Genomic DNA, 19,763 nt, shown 5'->3' with positions numbered 1-19,763 from the left:
GTGGTTGCTGAAGGCATGGCAGGGCTAGTAAGGCAAGCTGTGAAGGCTGAGTTATTAAAGGGCCTTAAGATCGGAAGAAAGGAGGTTGAATTGAGTCTTCTCCAGTTTGCAGATGACACATTGTTCCTATGTGAGAATTCTTATGCCAATATAGTCACTCTCAAAGCTATCCTTAGGGGATTTGAGCTGGCATCTGGCCTGAAGATCAATTTCCATAAGTCGAAGATAGCTGGTATCAATGTCCCCTAATGTGATTTGGAGTGTTACGCAAAGACTCTGAATTGTGATCAAATGGGAATCTCGTTTACTTATTTGGGATTAGAAGTGGGGGGTAACCCAAGGAAGAAGAAGTTTTGGGAGCCGGTTCTGAACAAGCTGAAATCAAGGCTTAGTGTATGGAAAGGGCGTTTTCTGTCTATGGCTGGTAGAATATGCTTAATAAAATCTGTTATCACGGCTATATCGCTCTACTATCTGTCTCTTTTCAAAGCACCGGACTCGGTATGCAAAAGTATCATCAGCATCCAAATAAGGTTTCTCTGGGGATGGGGCAAGGAGAAGATACCGATATCATGGGTAAGCTGGAAAATTATATGTACACCGAGGGAGGAAGGTGGTCTAGGTATAAGAGATATTCGGAAGTTTAATGTAGCACTTATAGCCAAGTGGAGATGGCGGTGTATTTCGAGTGAGAAAGGAAAATGGAAAGAATGCCTGGACTCTAAGTATGATCTGAAACATGGTGGTAATCATACATCTATGAGACTACAATCCTGGTGGTGGAAAGACCTTGGGAAGGTTTGTGGGGAGGGCGACGGAGATGGGTGGTTTCAAGAAGCTGTGGGGTGGAAAGTAGGAAGGGGTGATAAAGCAAGGTTTTGGGAGGATGTATGGTTAGGAAATGTCAACTTAAAGACATTGTTCCCTAGATTGTATTCTGTGTCGTTGAACCAAGGCCAAAAGGTGGAGGAGGTAGGTATGTGGGATGACGCGAGGTGGAGGTGGTGTTTAAGATGGAGGCGTGCAAGATTTGAGTGGGAAATCCCGATGGAAGAGGAGCTCGGTATACTCTTAACTAGATCCATCATCATTAAGGATGTAAAGGATATACAGGTATGGTCAGGTGATGAATCTGGATGTTATAATGTCAGTTTTGTTAGTCAAAACATGAATAAACGTAAATTGAACACATACAATTATGTTCACAAATAGATCTTATCATATCATGATTCTCACACAAAACATACAATGAAGAAGGAATAGGCATTTACCTTGATCCATGAGTGATCCTAATTGAGCAGTTACTTTATCTCCTTTATCCCAATCTATCTCTTGCAATTCCGTTCTTGTCACACACTTTCGTGATGGTTAACAGTGAGACAACTATTATTTGTAGAGACAGAACCCTATAACCTTTAGTACCTAATCTCCATCAAATGTAGGTTTTCATTAGGTATATCATCATATATATATTTCTCACATTAACCAATGAGCCTTTAATTCTATTATTATTATTATTAAATCATATTTGGGCCCAAAGCCCAAACTCTAAGTCATGTGAGTCACTTTATAGAAATTAATTTACATAATTTCTTACATTCTCCCACTTGACTCATATGAGTTATAATACTTTCATGATTTAATAATTACATAAATGCGCATTTAAAAGGCCTTACATAAATTGGTTCTATCATTATTCATAATCAAGAATACAGAAATAATAAGAGTCATGGCGGTTACATGTCATTTGAATCAACACATTTCCTTCCATGTACTACTATATCATTCTTTCTCCTTAATATGACTTTATAGTGAGAAATCCATAATAGGTTCAAACATAATGTCATTGTCATCAATAACAACATAATTTGTTTTCCACACCATAATAACATAATTTGCATGCATATACATAAAGTAGAAAACAACATAAATTTCAGAAACTTTATTTATCAATGAGCTCAGAGTGTCAAATAAGCATTAACAACATTCATAATTCACTAATAGACATAATGCCCATATTTACAACATGACCAGTAAATGTTTTGGGCGGTAACCCTTTTGTTAAAGGGTCAGCAATCATAAGATCAGTGCTAATATGTTATATTGACACTTTATGTTTCTGAACTTCTTCTTTAACGGCAAAGTATTTCAATTACATATGTTTAGCACCTTTGGAATACTTGTCGTTTTTAGAAAAGAAGACTGCTGCGGAGTTATCACAATAAATTTTCAGCGGCTTGGCAATACTGTCAACAATTCCAAGTCCTAAAATAAAATTCCGCAACCAATTAGCTTGAACTGTGGCCTCAAAGCATGCCACAAATTCAACCTCCATAGTGGACGCAGCGATGACTGACTGCTTCGCACTTTTCCATGAAATCTCTCCTCCGGCTAAAAGATACACATAACCAAATGTAGACTTTCGTGTATCCACACAGCCAGCAAAATCTGAATCTGTATATCCAATCACCTCAAGATGATCAGATCTTTTATAAGTAAGCATGTGATCCTTCGTTCCTTGCAAGTATCTTAAAACTTTCTTTGCAGCTTTCCAATGATCCAATCCTGGATTACTCTGGTATCTACCAAGCATACCAACTGCAAAACTAATATCTGGTTGTGTACAAGTTTGAGCATACATTAAACTCCCAACAATAGATGCATAAGGTATATTCTCCATCTGTTTCCGTTCCAAGTCATTCTTTGGACATTGAATGAGACTAAATTTGTCTCCTTTCTGTATTGGAACAGGAGATGTCGAACATTTATCCATTCTGAATCTCTCTAAAACTTTATTAATATATGCTTTATGAGACAAACCTAACAGTCATTGTGATCTGTCACGGAATATTTCAATTCCTATCACATAGTATGCCTCACCCATATCTTTCATTTCAAAGTTATTAGAGAGAAACTTCTTAGTCTCACTTAATAGACCAAGATCATTAGTTGCAAGCAAGATATCATCAACATACAGAATCAAGAATATAAACTTGCTCCCACTGACCTTCAGGTATATACACCTATCAACGATGTTTTCCTTAAACCCAAAGGACACAATAGTATTATTGAACTTAAGATACCATTGCCTAGAAGCCTGTTTAAGCCCGTATATTGATTTCTTAAGTTTACACACCATGTGTTCCTTTCCTTCTTCAATGAACCCCACTGGTTGGTCCATATAAACATCCTCTTCTAAATCCCCATTCAGAAAAGCAGTTTTGACATCCATCTGATGCAACTCAAGATCGTAATGAGCTACTAATGCCATGATAATTCTAAAGGAATCTTTCTTAAAAACAGGTGAAAATGTCTCCTTATAATCAATGCCATCCTTTTGAGTAAAACCTTTGGCAACAAGTCGGGCCTTGTAACGTTCGATATTGCCATGAGAGTCACATTTAGTCTTAAAGACCCATTTACACCCGACTCTCTTGCATCCTTCTGGCAATTCTATAAGGTCCGATACATCATTCTGTGCCATTGATTTAAGCTCATCTTTCATGGCATCTAACCACTTATCAGAATTATCATCATTGACGGCGTCTGAAAATGAAACTGGATCATTATCAATACTTAAGTCATTTTCTGACTCTTGTAGATAAACCACATAATCATTCGAAATAGCATACTTTCTTTCTCTTTGAGATCTTCTTAATACTATTTCTTGTGGTTGTTCTACTACAGGTTCATTGTTTTCTTCATGATCATTAATTTGTTGTTCTTCTTCATCGTTGAGTGACTCAGCTACATTAGGAACAACAATACTTGAAGTAAAGGTATTAGTTAAAGGAACTTGTACTCTAACTTCCTTAATCTCCACGTTTTGTGAAGTATTACTCCCACTGGTTTCACCATTTTCAATGAACCGTGCATTTCCAGATTCAACAATTCTTGTGTTATGGGTAGGACAGTAAAACATATACCCTTTTGACTTTGCTGGATAACCAATGAAATATCCACTGATTGTTCTTGCATCCAATTTCTTCTCTTGCGGATTGTATATTCTGACTTCTGCCTGACATCCCCAAACATGCAAGTGTCTCAAACTGGGTTTCCTTCCTCTCCATAATTCAAAAGGTGTCTTTTGAACTGCCTTACTAGGAACCCTGTTCAATAGATACATGACAGTTTTTAAAGCATACATCCACAATGAAACAGGTACAGTTGACTCACTTAACATGCTCCTAACCATATCCATTAAGGTTCGATTACGCCTTTCTGAAATACCATTTTGTTGTGGTGTACCTGGCATTGTGTATTGAGCACAAATACCACGTCTCTCAAGGAACTTAGCAAACGGACCAGGGTGTTGTCCACTTTCATCATATTTTCCATAATATTCACCACCTCTATCTGACCTGACAATTTTCACCTTTCTGTCTAATTGTCTTTCCTTCATTTATATAAACTTCCAAGGCATTCACCGCTTGCGATTTTTCATGCAGTACATAGACATAACCATAACGTGAAAAATCATCAATGAAGGTGATAAAATACCTTTCTTTATTGAAAGAACTTGCATCAAAAGGTCCACATATATTAGTGTGTATAATTTCAAGAAGCTAAGTACTTTTTGTGGCTCCCTTCTTTGTGTGTTTTGTTTGTTTGCCTTTAATACAATCCACACATACATTTAGATCATTAAAATCCAAAACTTGGAAGTATTTCATACTTTACCAATCTCTCCATTCTTTCCTTGGAAATATGTCCCAAACGTTTGTGCCACAAGAAAGTAGAACATTCATTCACCAAACTTCGTTTAGTGCCAACATTATGATGCGAGGTCATAAGAGTTTCAACATATAGTTTATCGAGATTCAATCTATATAATCCATCATAAAGAGTACCAGATCCAATAGACTTAAGTCTTGCCGCAATATTAGTCATTTCAATGACATGTTCGTGCATATTACGAGAACCATCAAATTCCATGGTGGTTAATATACTCATTAATGTCCCAACAAGAGACTTATCAGTAGTTTGGGAGCGCTCTTCCACAAATTTCATAAATTCTTTTGCACCATCAGTTTTGGGAAGATCAGACTTAATATTACTTGCTATGCTCATTCGCATAAAGATACAGGAACAATACTTGATCACACATGCTTAACATTAATACTTTGAGTCATAAACTAAACATACTATACAGATTCAGAAAACATTTTATGTATACTAATGTTCTCCTTTGGGAGATTCATTAATACAAAAAACATAATGATGCTAATAGTATTAACTTTATTTGGCAAGATGTATGCATTAACTAGAAACACTTGTTATCTTTGGATATACAAGCAAAACTAATAACACATACTCACTACCAACAATCATATCCATTAATTATAAGGACAACTAATCAACCTTTGGGTGATCCATAATGCCCTATAATAATGAATTTCCATTTACCCATATATATAAATAACTTAGCATCCATTCTATAGGTAATTGGAATAAAATTTATCAGTAATCTGGAATTAAATAAAACTTAAAGATTTGATCACTTTGGTGATTACAAATCTATCATACAAATAATTCCATAAATAATATCATTAATTGAAATAAAATTTCATCATCCATAATTTGGAATTAAATAAAACATAAAGATTTGATCACTTTGGTGATTACAAATCTATCATACAAATAATTCCATAAATAATATCATTAATTGAAATAAAATTTCATCCATAATTTGGAATTAAATAAAACTTAAAGATTTGATCACTTTGGTGATTACAAATCCATCATACAAGTAATTCCAAAATTTCAATTTAAAATTAAATACATAAAGCGGAAAATTAATTTTCCATTCCTCACTTTCAGTCAATTAATTAAACTTTAATTTAATGAACATAATAAAATTTTATTAAAATTTTAATTAAACTTTAATTTAATGCAAATAAAATTACATTAAAACATAATAAAATTTCATTAAAACTTTAATTAAACTTTAATTTAATGCAAATAAAATTACATTAAAACATGATACATAAAACAAAAAATAATTTTTCGTTACTCACTTTTAATTAATTAATTAAAGTTTAATTTAAATGTAAATTTAATTACATTATAACATAACTTAAATTACAGAAAAGTAACAATTGATTAAACTTTAATATGGGGTGCAACAAAGAATTCATGCATTTCATGATGACAGTGAATAATTCATACATAGATTCACTAATTGGATTCTTTTCATGCATTTTATTATATTATAATATAATATTAATAAAATTGATAACCTAAGGCACAGTAAATCAAATTTGCTTCTTTTTCATGAAGCAAAATTTCTTAAGCTGCAGGGATGCCGTTAACCACCCCTCTCACAATGAGTCACCGTGCCGCAGCAGCAGCAGCCACTTTCTTGCGTTTGGGTTCAAAAGGTTTTACGCCGTTAATGGTGTTGATCCATAAACCTTAATTTTAAAAATTAGGGTTCTTCAATTGGGATTAATTAAAATTAGGGTTCTTTAATTTTGATGGTTTAGGACAATTAGGGATCTATTATAGAGGAATGGAAACCTTAATCTATAAATCCTAATTTTAAAATTAGTGTTCTTAAATTGAAAATATTTTAAAATTAGGGTTCTTTGAATTTTGGAAAAACATTAATGGAGAATCACAAAAATGAGCAACAAGGCTCTGATACCACATGTAAGTCAAAACATTAATAAACGTAAATTGAACACATACAATTATGTTCACAAATAAATCTTATCATATCATGATTCTCACACAAAACATACAATGAATAAGGAATAGACACTTACCTTGATCCATGAGTGATCCTAATTGAGCAGTTACTTTATCTCCTTTATCTCAATCTATCTCTTGCAATTCCGTTCTTGTCACACACTTTCGTGATGGTTAACAGTGAGACAACTATTAATTGCAGAGACAAAACCCTATAACATTTAGTACCCAATCTCCATCAGATGTAGGTTTTCATTAGGTATATCATCAGATATATATTTCTCACATTAACCAATGGGCCTTTAATTCTATTATTATTATTAAATCATATTTGGGCCCAAAGCCCAAACTCTAAGTCATGTGAGTCACTTTATAGAAATTAATTTACATAATTTCTTACAAGTTTTGCTTATGCTTGCCTTGATAAAATTGATAGGGGACCACACTATGATGCCTTTAAGTATTTATGGAAGGCTAAGGCGTTCCCTAACGTGTTAACCACAACATGGAGGGTTTTGATGGGCAGAATGCCAACTAGGGTGTCTTTGGGCAGGAGAGGAGTTGTGTTAAGCACACTAGTGTGTCCGATGTGCCAAACAAAGGAGGAATCATGCCAGCATCTGTTCTTGGAATGTAAGATTGCAATACATGTATGAGCTTTATGCTTCAGATGGAGTGGAATAGTGTTTGTCCAACATAATGACATTATGGCCCACTTTGTGAGTTTCCATTTAATGCAGAGCAGCAAGGTACAAAACGAGGTTTGGAAAGGTGTGTGGGCAACCATAATATGGTGTTTATAGGAGCAGAGAAACCAAGTGGTGTTCAATCAAGGACTAGCTGATGCGGAAGAAGTGTTTCACAATGCCCAACTCAAATCGTGGTTATGGCTGAAAAATAAGGCACAACAATTCAATTGCTCTTTTGCTGAATGAATGATGAATCCTCTGGTGTGCATCACCAGCTGCAAATGAGAAAGGCAGAGGACATCACCGAAGCTATCAGCAAGAGCCAAAGATTTGGGAAGGATGTCATGATCGCCGGTCGATGAAGTGGCGCTCTTCATATGTGTGTAGTCGGTGGTCGCCGAAGTTATGCAAGGCTATCATGATCGCAAGTCGATGAAACGGAGATCTCCATGCGTGCGTAGTCGGTGGTCGTCGAAGGTATGCAAAGGTCAACATGATCGCCGATCGATGAAGCGGCGTTCTCCATGTGTGTGTAGTCGGTGGTCGCCGAAGTTATGCAAGGCCAACATGATCGCCGGTCGATGAAACGGAGATCTCCATGCGTGCGTAGTCGGTGGTCGTCGAAGGTGTGTGTAGTCGGTGGTCGCCGAAGTTATGCAAGGCCAACATGATCGCCGGTCGATGAAACGAAGATCTCCATGCGTGCGTAGTCGGTGGTCGTCGAAGGTATGCAAAGGTCAACATGATCGCCGGTCGATGAAGCGGCGTTCTCCATAGGTCAACATGATCGTCGATCGATAAAGCGACGTTTTCCGTATGTGTGTAGTCGGTGGTCGCCGAAGTTATCCAAAGCCAATATGATCGCCGGTCAATGAAACGACGATCTCCATGCGTGCGTAGTCGGTGGTCGTCGAAGTTATGCAAAGGTGAACATGATCGCCGATCGATGAAACGACGAGCTCCATGTGTGGTTTTCTCACTTTAAGGTTGTGCTGCTCCAACCATAAAGGAGAGTTTCTTTTGTGGATAATTTAGGAAGTCCACTTCTGGTTAATGTATATGAGTTAGGATACCCCTGAAGTATACCCTTTAATTTTATTTATTCATTGTTGATAAAAGAAAAAAAAAGTATCCTGAAAATGGAGAATTACATAAAATAAAACTAGTTAGAATTTATTTATTATAACTTTATCACATCCATCTTTATTTAGGCCAATTCTTTTTCTGCACCCAACACTTTTGAACCTGCACCCAACATAATTTCAAAAATTTCGTAAATATCTTTTATTTCAGAAATAAAAATTCGTAAGTGAAAATAATACATTCCGGAAAAATAAATCTGGAAGAGATTTTTGTGTTTTGGATATAAAAATCCAAAAAAAGAAAATCAAAATTCCATTTTGGATAAAAAAATCCAGAACTAAAAATAATACATTCCGAAAAAAATTATCTAGAAGAGATTGTTGTGTTCTGGAAAAGGAAGTCCGGAATGTAATTTTATATGTACCCCATTTTTTTAAGGGTATTTTCGGCTTTTTTCCTGTGATTGGGTAGTGATATGGTGCAGGAAGCAATTGCCGTAGTCTTATATTTATTACATTATTTTATCATTTTTTTGGGCCTGTCATTCCACTCCAAGCCCACAATCACAAAGAAGCAAGCTCGAAGCTCGAAGGCTAGTAAACTGAACAGGCACTGAAAATAACAAAATTGTGGACACGCGCACAAGTTAGGGTTTTGGCCTGAAAATCAAACAAGGTTACACTCCCCGCGTGTTCACCGTTAGATTCAAACTTTGGCAGTAGCAGCACTCGCAGAAGCTCGAAGGAAATGGAGAACGAGAAGAAGGAATCACCGTCGCTGGGAAAGCGAAGAGAACCTGAACTCCCAGCTGCAGTCCCAGACACCGCTTCGAAGCCGAAACGAGCTCGCAGCGCAGAGCGCACGTGCGTGCACGAAGTCGCCGTTCCGAGCGGTTACGTCTCGAACAAGGACTCCGAGCTCCACGGAACTCTCTCGAACCCTCTCCACAATGGTGCCATGGCGAAGTCCTATCCCTTCGCCCTCGACCCCTTCCAACAGGTCTCTATAGCGTGTTTGGAGCGCAACGAGTCTGTTCTCGTCTCCGCCCACACCTCTGCCGGCAAAACCGCCGTGGCCGAATACGCCATTGCCATGTCCTTCCGAGACCGGCAGCGCGTCATCTACACGTCCCCGCTCAAGGCCCTCAGCAACCAGAAGTACCGTGAGCTCAGCCAGGAGTTCACCGACGTCGGGCTCATGACCGGCGACGTCACACTCTCACCGAATGCCACGTGTCTCGTCATGACCACCGAGATTCTCCGCGGAATGCTCTACCGAGGCTCCGAAGTCCTGAAAGAAGTAGCGTGGGTTATATTCGATGAAATTCACTACATGAAGGATCGCGAACGAGGCGTTGTATGGGAAGAGAGTATAGTCTTTCTGCCTCCGGCGATTAAGATGGTGTTTCTCTCCGCTACTATGTCGAATGCGACGGAATTTGCGGAGTGGATTTGTAATATCCACAAGCAGCCTTGTCACGTTGTGTACACTGATTTTAGGCCTACCCCGCTACAGCACTATGCGTTTCCTATTGGAGGGAGTGGGTTGTATTTGGTTGTGGATGAGAATGAACAGTTCAGGGAGGACAATTTTCTGAAGCTGCATGATACTTTCGTGAAACAGAATTTGGCTGATGGGAGGAGAGGTGGGAAAAGCGGTGGAAGAGGTGGAAGAGGTGGCAATGCTTCTTCTGGTGGTTCTGACATTTACAAGATTGTTAAGGTTAGTTTGACACTATGTTATTCAGCATGTCAGTTTTATTAACCATAAATGAGTAGTATGTTAAGTCTTGATATCTTCTGTTAAGTTTTCATAGCTTTTATTAATTAATTTATTTAGGGTGACTCTGGGAGAGATCGCTTACGACTTATTTGGGTTTATCTTATAATTACTTGTCTAGAGCCCTGTTTGTATAAGTTCTGCATTATAGAAAGTTATGAACAACTTATAAATATAAGGTAAAACGATGTGTTGGAACTCCCCGTCTAGAATTCAAAAGTTGGGAATCTACATTGTTTTTAGATTAGTCATAAATGTATTCATAGTCCTTCCAAGTCTCTTGTTCCCTTTGGGATGTTTTCTTGCATTTTCTTTTAACTTTTATTCTAAAGTCTTTTGTAGTTTGGTCTGCCTTATTAATTTTGGAAGTCTAAAGCTGCCTTTAAAATTTATTGCATTTTTGAGAAAGCCTTTTTTAGTGTAAATAATTGTTTTTTATTTTCAAATTTCTCTTACAACAGTGTAACAGTAAAAGCACTTTGATTTTTAAATAAACTAACCAAAAACATGGAAGTGATTTAAGCGTTTGGCTTCCTGCCATATGGTGTAAAGCACATGGCCTTTTCAAATGATTGTCCTTCACAATAATGTTAAGAGATTGAGTAGCTTTACTATGATGGGGTCTATTTTCTACATTTGCGTTTCTTAAGGAGGACTTCCTATCCTCATTTCCCTATTTTTCTTGTCTCAATAAACTACTCTATTGAAAAAACTTGTGCTTAGTCTTTATTTGAGCTAGTGTGTTGCTTATTTTTCAGATGATAATGGAACGGAAATTCCAACCTGTTATCATCTTTAGCTTCAGTAGAAGAGAGTGTGAACAACATGCAATGTCTATGTCTAAGCTTGACTTCAACACCCCAGAAGAAAAGGAAAACGTGGAGCAGGTTTTTCGAAATGCAGTGCTATGTTTGAATGAAGAAGACAGGTGCTTACCTGCTATTGAGCTGATGTTGCCTCTTCTTCAGCGAGGGATTGCTGTCCATCATTCTGGACTTCTTCCTGTTATCAAAGAATTGGTTGAGCTTCTTTTCCAGGAAGGTCTTGTAAAAGCCCTATTTGCCACTGAAACAGTAAGATTTTGTCCAGCTTCTGATTTCTTTTTTTCTGTTACTTCTAGATTGAGTCTCGGATACATTTTTTTTTCAGTTTGCCATGGGTTTGAATATGCCAGCGAAAACAGTTGTATTCACTGCTGTTAAGAAGTGGGATGGTGATAGTCACCGATATATTGGATCTGGTGAATATATACAGGTGAGAGATGATATATTTTTGGGTGATGGTGGTTGTTAAAATATTCATTCTGGTGCCCACATTAATATTATTGATTTGCTGCCTTCAGATGAGTGGAAGGGCTGGGCGTCGTGGCAAAGATGAGCGGGGAATCTGTATCATAATGATTGATGAACAGGTGAGATATTGGTGGTCAAATTTGTTTTCTGTTGCATAAATTTGAGAGCTTTTTCATGAGATTCCACAATTAGATCTCTATCTTTTCTTAGCCTTGTTGTGTGGTGTTCTATCAACTTGTGTGGGTAAGGCTTTTGTTTTTGTTGGTGTCCTAACTAAAAGATTAGACTAATTCCTGCTCTTCCATCAACATATAAATCATACAGATCTATTCTCTTATGTTTCACATAAGTTGGCTTATTTCAAATATATTCTTGGTATTCAGAGTCCTTTCTTTTGTTTCCTTGGAAAAGGTTTAAAAAAGAATGATGTTATGTAAGAGGAAAAGGTTTACAAAATAAGGACATTGTGTAAGATTCTGTGGTACGTTGATTGACTCACCTCTGAGCTGGGACATGTGTACTCGTCAATGTTTTAAATCTTGGATAGCCATCTCGTCACATAGTCCCGCCATTCTGTGGTACCAATTGAAGTTTTTGTGTGTGTGTATATGCCGTTCAAGTATTGTAATCACTTTTTTACATAATATCACGTTTTGTATGTCTTCTGAGAATAAAAAAAATAAAATGAAATTATGAACACCATTGAATGTCTTTCTTACCACTAGAATAGGATTTGTTTAAACATTAACATATTCAAAATGACAATTTGAGTTTGACTAAAAATATTGTGTAGTGTTTTTATATAATCATAATATTTAAACTGGAATTAAGTTGAACTTTTTTTTTAATTTATATTAAGTATTGGCCCAAACCTAATAGTATTTTTATGCATACCCCCAAATATCACACATCGGACAGAGTAATGTACTGTGTACCCGTACCTGTATCAAAAAAATACTGCACACTGAAAGATCCAATGCATTTTGTTTAGGAAACTTTTTGATTACAAATGAATATGCAAGAAGGTAAACAATTCAATCTATTAAGTTGGTCAGGTGTAGATTCAATGCATAAGGTTTAGTTCGTTTTGAACCAGCTTTCAATTGAGTGTTTAAAGCAAAAATGAGATTAAATTGGTAAATGTGAAAGAGTTCTTCTCAGAAACTAATTAACTAATAAAGTATTTTGATTAAATCATGCCACTGGTTGGAGTTTTCTTTTTGGAGTAAATCATTTAAATCTAATTTGAGACAAGTAGTTTAATTAGTGTTAATTTGTTAGTGAGACACATGGTACTATTTATTTGTATTATTTGTCACGCCAAATGAACAATGAAGTTTCTGGGTTGGTTTGTTGTGAAATGTATTTATTTGTTTCTCTTCTATTTTCCTTTCTTACATTTAGGATAGCAAATTAAACTGTTTATTTGTGCTGTGGAAATCTATTATTTATATATTTTTTTTTCTGTTTTGTTTATAACTCACTCATATGGCATGTCAATGAGACTATAAGTTTGTTGCTGTGTATCGTGTTCATTTTTTCTTATCTGCTATCTATACAACAGTTCCTTATTTGAAAACTAGTTAGTTTTATATTCACAACATACATTTTATCTGATTATTTTATGTAGATGGAAATGAATAACCTCAAAGACATGGTTTTGGGTAAACCTGCTCCTTTAGTTAGTACTTTCAGGCTTAGCTACTACTCAATTTTAAATTTGATGAGCCGTGCAGAGGGTCAGTTCACTGCTGAACACGTGATACGAAATTCATTTCATCAATTTCAATATGAAAAGGTTTATACTGAACCATTTCCTTCAAAATCTTATTAATTTTTGTTGCACCGAGATCTATATCTTATTAGCATCTTATTCTTGTTCAGGCCTTACCAGATATAGAGAAAAGGGTGTCAAATCTGGAGCAGGAGGTAACCTTGCTTGATGCTTCAGGGGAGGTAATATTTGTTCCTAGTTACGTAGTGTAGTTTTCTTATTTATGTGTGGTATTTTGTTGATATTGGCATTTGTTTTATTATAATTTGTGCAGGCTGAAGTGTCTGAGTATCATAAGTTAAAATTGGAAATAGCACAGTTGGAGAAGAAGATGATGGCAAAAATAATTCGGCCAGAAATAATCCTTTATTTTCTTGTTCCTGGTCGATTGGTATGCGATACTGTATTATTATGAATCAGCTTGCAAATGATTTTGAATTATGTTGTGCTTATATAGTTTTCTTTAGCAACAGCGCAAATATTGATTTGTAGATATATTATATATCTATTTGGTTTTTTTGCACCCCTTTAATCTCTGTCTACATTTTTTCAATTTTTATGTTATTGTTTACTTTGTCTTGTACACCTTTTCCTTATCTTTTGCTTTACTGAGTTAGAATGCACTTTGTAACCTTTTCAGATCAAAGTCAGAGAAGGTGGAACTGATTGGGGCTGGGGTGTTGTAGTTAATGTTGTTAAGAAACCTTCTGGTGGTGGTTATATAGTTGATACTTTACTTCAATGTTCACCTTGTTCATCTGAAAACAATTCACGGCCAAAACCATATCCACCCCGCCCTGGAGAGAAAGGTGAAATGCATGTGGTAAGTCGATATTTCAAACTGTTACATGATTTTTTTTAGTGTCTTCTTATGGAACTTTCCCTTTATCTGAAAACTTGTTATTTTTTTCTTGGCTGCTCCTTTTGTAATAGGTCCCTGTTCAATTACCATTAATATCTACTCTTGGTAAACTGAGGGTATCTATACCTTCTGATCTTCGACCCCTGGAAGCAAGGCAGAGTGTACTGCTAGCTCTACATGAGCTGATAAATCGTTTTCCAGGAGGTATTCCAAAACTTAACCCTGTAAAGGTAATTATTTTCCACACACAGATGTAGCTAGTTGGTTGTATGTTATTGTTTTGTTTTTATCAAGAGTTAAAATAGTAAAATAATTCAACTTTGGTCATCAAAATTATTCACTTGGTAATAGAATCATGCTATTTACGTGTGATAGAAGCTTTTATTAATGTCAAGATATAGAGAAGAAAGAGACATTGAGTTGAAACAGTATGTTTCCAAGACAATATAAGTGCTTGATTTATATTGAGAAAAAGAATCAATACAATACATAGAGATTTGATATCCCCAAATACTAAAGATATGATACAAGAATAAATAAAAAAGCTCCTAATAATACATATATATTCTAGTTATTCTTGATTATATTGGATCTGGTAATTTTTCTATAATTATAAAACTCCTCGTCTAGCTGGATAATTATTATCCCCAATGCCCACGAGTTCATCAACAAAACTCTTGATCTTGAGAAGATATTCTCCCATAGAATCTAGACAAACAGTGTGCAGCACCAAATATTTGTGAATTTTCTCCCAAACTTCATAGGAGTGAGTCAATCCAAGAACACCAGAGAGAACCAATTTAGAAAGAGTAGACTAAAGCCAGACAAGTAATGTCTGATATTGCACTTCCCACGTCCCATATTCAGGATTAAGACAATCAAATGCATGATCCTCTACAGTGAGAATTAACAACAAATAGCTGGAACTTATGCGATTTGATGACCAGTTCAACATATTGGCTCCAATGGAGATAAATTGAATCATCCAGCTTCTCAGTAATGGAGGTTGGAAAGGAGTTTGAGGTGGAAGCCATGGCGAATGGCGCAAAGGGAACCTTGGATGGGAAGAGGAAGAGACTTCAGAAAAATGGCTCTAGATACCATGTTTAAAGAATCAAACAAGAGAGAGATGTTTAACAAACTAAATGGTATTCATTCTATTAATTTGTTGAAAGTAGAAGTAGACTTTAGTATTTATAGCTAACTACTTGAAACACAAGAGATAGCAAATTGCCTTTACTGAAAAGGTTACATGAGGTAGCTGTGCACAACAGCTCTGACTACATGCTACAATTATACATACACATAATAGCTAAGTTCATGCTTAATATTCTCCTTCATTGCATTTACCTTGTAACTTCTCTATTTCATTCTCCTTCTGAATGGTTAAGATTATTTAATGTCATGATTACTATTAAAATATAAAATCTTTCTTTTTTGTAATATCTGGTCAAAAGATTTGATGGGCGCATTATTTTCCAACTATTATAGAGACCAAGTCAGAAAACTATTGAGCTTCAGTGATGTTTAACTCTACTACTGAATCAAACATTATTTATGTTGCATATTCTTTAAAATAAATTTTTCAGGACATGGACGTACGAGACTCTGAGATAGTTGAAGTAGTCAATCAAATAGAGGAAATTGAGAAGAAAATGTTTGCTCATCCTATGCATAAGGTTTGTTCATGAACTCCATTTTCTCTTTCTTTTATGTTATAAATATGATTTTCCTTGACTTTGATTTTAATGTTACCTTGTATTGTTACAAGTAGCACCAAGATGTGGATCAAATTAAATGCTTTGAGAGGAAAGCAGAAGTGAATCATGAAATTCAGCAATTGAAGACAAAAATGCGGGATTCTCAGGTATTGACTTTGCTGGATTTACTTATTAATCCAGATCACATCTTAGAAGTTTGGAACTGAATGTGAATCTACTCAACTGTGTCTGCTATGCATTTTTGTGTGTATATCCACGAGGCTCCATGCATATTAACAACTTATCAGTGGGTGGATTGTTAATGTGCAGATTTTATTGATGACAAATAGAGTGCAATATATCTGATAACTACATTCCTTCATTTACTTTTTTGAATCTCCTTTTGCATGATTTGGTTGTTGTTTTGATGGGTTCAATGCTTATAGAAATAAAATTGTTAAATTTTCAGCTACAAAAATTTCGTGAAGAATTAAAAAATCGCTCGCGAGTCTTAAGGAAGCTTGGTCATATTGATACTGATGGTGTAGTTCAGTTGAAGGGACGGGCAGCATGCTTGGTTGACACTGGAGATGAACTCCTTGTCACTGAATTGATGTTTAATGGTGAATTAATATTTGTTTTCTCATTCTGCTTTCTGTATAATTTGCAGTTCATTATTTTTGTAATGCGTTTTTCTTCTTTGCCCCCATTAGGTACTTTTAATGACCTTGACCACCATCAAGTTGCTGCCCTTGCAAGTTGTTTCATCCCGGGAGATAAATCAAATGAGCAGATACAACTAAGAACCGAGCTTGCAAGGCCTTTGCAACAACTTCAAGATAGTGCAAGAAGGATAGCAGAAGTAGGTGTTTTTATCACTTTACTTAAATCTTTTGGCAATTCTGAATTAACATATAAATCGGATTACCATTTGTCAGATTCAACATGAATGCAAATTGGATATAAATGTGGATGAGTATGTTGAATCAACAGTAAGGCCATACTTGATGGATGTGATATACTCCTGGTCAAAGGTTAGTTATACCATATTTTTGGCTTGAACGCTTGCTTACTTAAGTCATTTACTTTCCAAAGCCTCTCATGATCCAAGTGGTCTAGGGTTTGATCATTGTTGTCCCCTTCCCCTAGTGAAAAATAGTTTAATTTAAACACAAAATTGGTGGGTCTGTGCATTGTCTGTGTTTCAAGTCCAAATGTCTCCTGCTTTTGGATTGATGGTTCTGGACAGTTTGAAATGCTGGATTTTATTGGATATGTGCCGATTGTTGAAGTCATTATGATGTTAAGAGTTTTTTTCATGGAAGAACAAAAAATGTAGACAAAAAGCAATGTCACATGAAAATATGATAATTTTAATTTTATTATTGTTATTATTATTATTATTATGGTTTTTGTTAAAATAATTTTTTCTTTCTCAAAAAAAGTTTTCACTTTTGGTTTTTTGCATTTTGTCTTTTCTAGTTTTGGGCAATTTCTTACTGTCCAACTGTTTATACTATAAATTTAACTTCATGTTGTGCTGATGTTGTTTTTGCCACTAAAGTAAACATTAATTTTTTAGGCTTTCTTTGGGTTGATGATCATCGTTAGATATTCAAGCATCATTAAATTGTTACTTTTCTTCATTAATATGGATTTTAAGTTTCAACAGTGAGCTTCAGGAAACTTGCCATTTAAAAGTCCATGTAAGGAGGAAAATAAAAAGGCTTGAGGATAATTAAATCTTTTCACAATATATCAAATTGTCACACAACTTGTCAAAAACCTTGCCTAAGCTTGAGCCTTTTGCATTTGTTTGAGTTGTGATTATAGGATCTGAAACTATTCGTTGAGCATTTCTTTGAATATATATATATATATATATATATATACAGAGAGAAAGAGAAACGGAAATATGACTAGCAAAATTTGTATGATTTGGGATTTAAGATGTTCTTGCAGAATTTATAAGTTAGGTGTCCTTAGTGTCTTAAATTTTTTATCTTCTAAGCATGAACTTTTGATCTAACATTAGATTAAAGAATGCCGCAGAATATGTTAGTGACAAACTCCATGGTCTACTAGTCATTACCTAAGTGACATACCAAACCAAGTATCTTCAACATGAACTCATCTGGATATATTGTGGTGCTAAAAATCATTTTATACCGTAATGCAAGACATGTATATACTTCTCAGCTCAGTGAGACTAATGGTGGGTATGTGCTCTCTTGTATTAGTGAGAGAAGCGAAAATGAAAGAGTCACTTGTTTTGAGTATATTTATATTAATTTTTCTGGTCCTTGCTTTCAAAATTTTCTCCCAGGGAGCAAATTTTGCCGATGTTATACAAATGACTGATATCTTTGAGGGGAGTATCATTCGGAGTGCTAGAAGGCTTGATGAGTTTTTGAACCAGGTAAACAAATTTCCACCAGAAATTACCTCTTATATATTTAGCAGTTTTTGAAATTCCTTCACTATAGATAGCCTGGGCTGACACTTTAATGTATGTATTTGGGACAAACGAAGTCATAGTGCCCCAGCGCAGTTCTTTAACTGTTTCAAAATATTATAATTTTACCTTCATGGGCTTATAAAATAAACAATTGATATGCTTGATTATTCTCGTTATCTGAACACTTTCTTAGTCGAATTCAAATTTGGAAATCAAAGATAATTCAGTGACATGACAAGTTTTAGTGTTCAAATTACCCTTCCACTTTCCAGTTGCGTGCTGCTGCAAATGCAGTTGGAGAGGCTGACTTGGAGAATAAATTTGCAGCTGCAAGCGAAAGTCTTCGACGAGGCATTATGTTTGCAAATTCTCTGTATTTGTGAGGTCGTTTTCCTGTAGTCCATTCGTTATATTCATGGTTATTCCGGCTGGCAGAAAGTTTACTTTCAAATTCAACCTTTGGAGGTGTACCCCATTTCTCTTGTAAGCCTTTTTGTGTAAATATTTGCATTCAACTTTTAGAGCATGTTGTAAGTTTAGATTGTGACCAATAGTGAAAGTAGTCAGTATAGAATGATATAAACTTCAGATCGATTGAAAACATCCTGTCAATAGATGTGGTATGGTATGATATAACAGATTACAGCATTTGGTCCATTTTGTTCAGAGTATTATTGCCTTCAGAACCCCTTGCCTATCTTGGGGCTTGGGGAGTGAGGTGCTGAAGATATTTGCTTGTAATTGCTGAAATTTTTCAATACAAATTTTGATCGACAGTTAATTGTTTTCGGTGATAATTTAATTTGCTCGACAGTTCATTCTTTTGCGTTTACTCATGCTTCTCAGATGAGTGAATGTACAGTAATTTCTTTTAGGAAAACGCGCCCTTCGTCCTTCTGATTGTTGTTTACTTTGAACTAGTTTCTTTGGAAGAGAAAATAAGAAAAATGTAAGTAAAAGTTAAAATTAGTTTAAAAGATAAAAAAATAATTTATGCAATATATATTTTAAAAAAAAGTTCAGGTGGAAGTTTTGCAAATTAATTTGAGTTAATTTTTGTTAATGAAGAAATTAGTTTTATTTTTCTTTCTTAGAATAGGTTTAAAGTATGTTGAAATAGGTCTTTATAGTAGATAAATGTCAGTCAAGAGCATATATATGTTTTAAAGTATGCATTTAAGGAACTTATAGTTTGGATGGTAAGAATTCGTGACTTTCTTTTAGCTGGATCAGTCTTATTTTAAAACTATTCAATTTTGTTTTTTTATTCTTTAATCGGGAAATGAAGTGTGAAATTATTTTAAGATATCAGAAAAGAAAATGTACTTTAAATTTAACAAAAAACTAAGATTTTTAACGTGCAATGTTTGAAGGTGTATAAAATTGATTTTTTAAGTAAAATTTCATATTTTGGTTTGAGTATTGAGTAGAAGACA

General features: G+C 35.2%; 1 protein-coding gene across 1 annotated transcript; it reads left to right on the top strand.

The window, feature by feature from the left end:
* Nucleotides 1–8,969: 8,969 nt before the first annotated feature.
* On the top strand, nucleotides 8,970–19,108 carry LOC137812768 (DExH-box ATP-dependent RNA helicase DExH10). Its single transcript, XM_068614963.1, has 16 exons — nucleotides 8,970–10,184; nucleotides 11,000–11,314; nucleotides 11,391–11,495; nucleotides 11,584–11,652; nucleotides 13,164–13,331; nucleotides 13,418–13,489; nucleotides 13,582–13,698; nucleotides 13,948–14,130; nucleotides 14,241–14,399; nucleotides 15,759–15,848; nucleotides 15,944–16,036; nucleotides 16,339–16,492; nucleotides 16,583–16,731; nucleotides 16,808–16,903; nucleotides 18,196–18,288; nucleotides 18,600–19,108. The coding sequence occupies exons 1-16, from the start codon at nucleotides 9,210–9,212 to the stop codon at nucleotides 18,708–18,710; spliced, it is 2,949 nt and encodes a 982-aa protein (XP_068471064.1). The 5' UTR covers nucleotides 8,970–9,209; the 3' UTR covers nucleotides 18,711–19,108.
* Nucleotides 19,109–19,763: the final 655 nt, after the last annotated feature.

The sequence above is a fragment of the Phaseolus vulgaris genome, chromosome 2 (assembly GCF_000499845.2).
Source record: "Phaseolus vulgaris cultivar G19833 chromosome 2, P. vulgaris v2.0, whole genome shotgun sequence".
NCBI classification, from domain to species: Eukaryota; Viridiplantae; Streptophyta; class Magnoliopsida; order Fabales; family Fabaceae; genus Phaseolus; species Phaseolus vulgaris.
The sequence above is the reverse complement of the archived record's forward strand: the minus strand, read 5'-3'. Positions and strand labels throughout refer to the sequence as shown.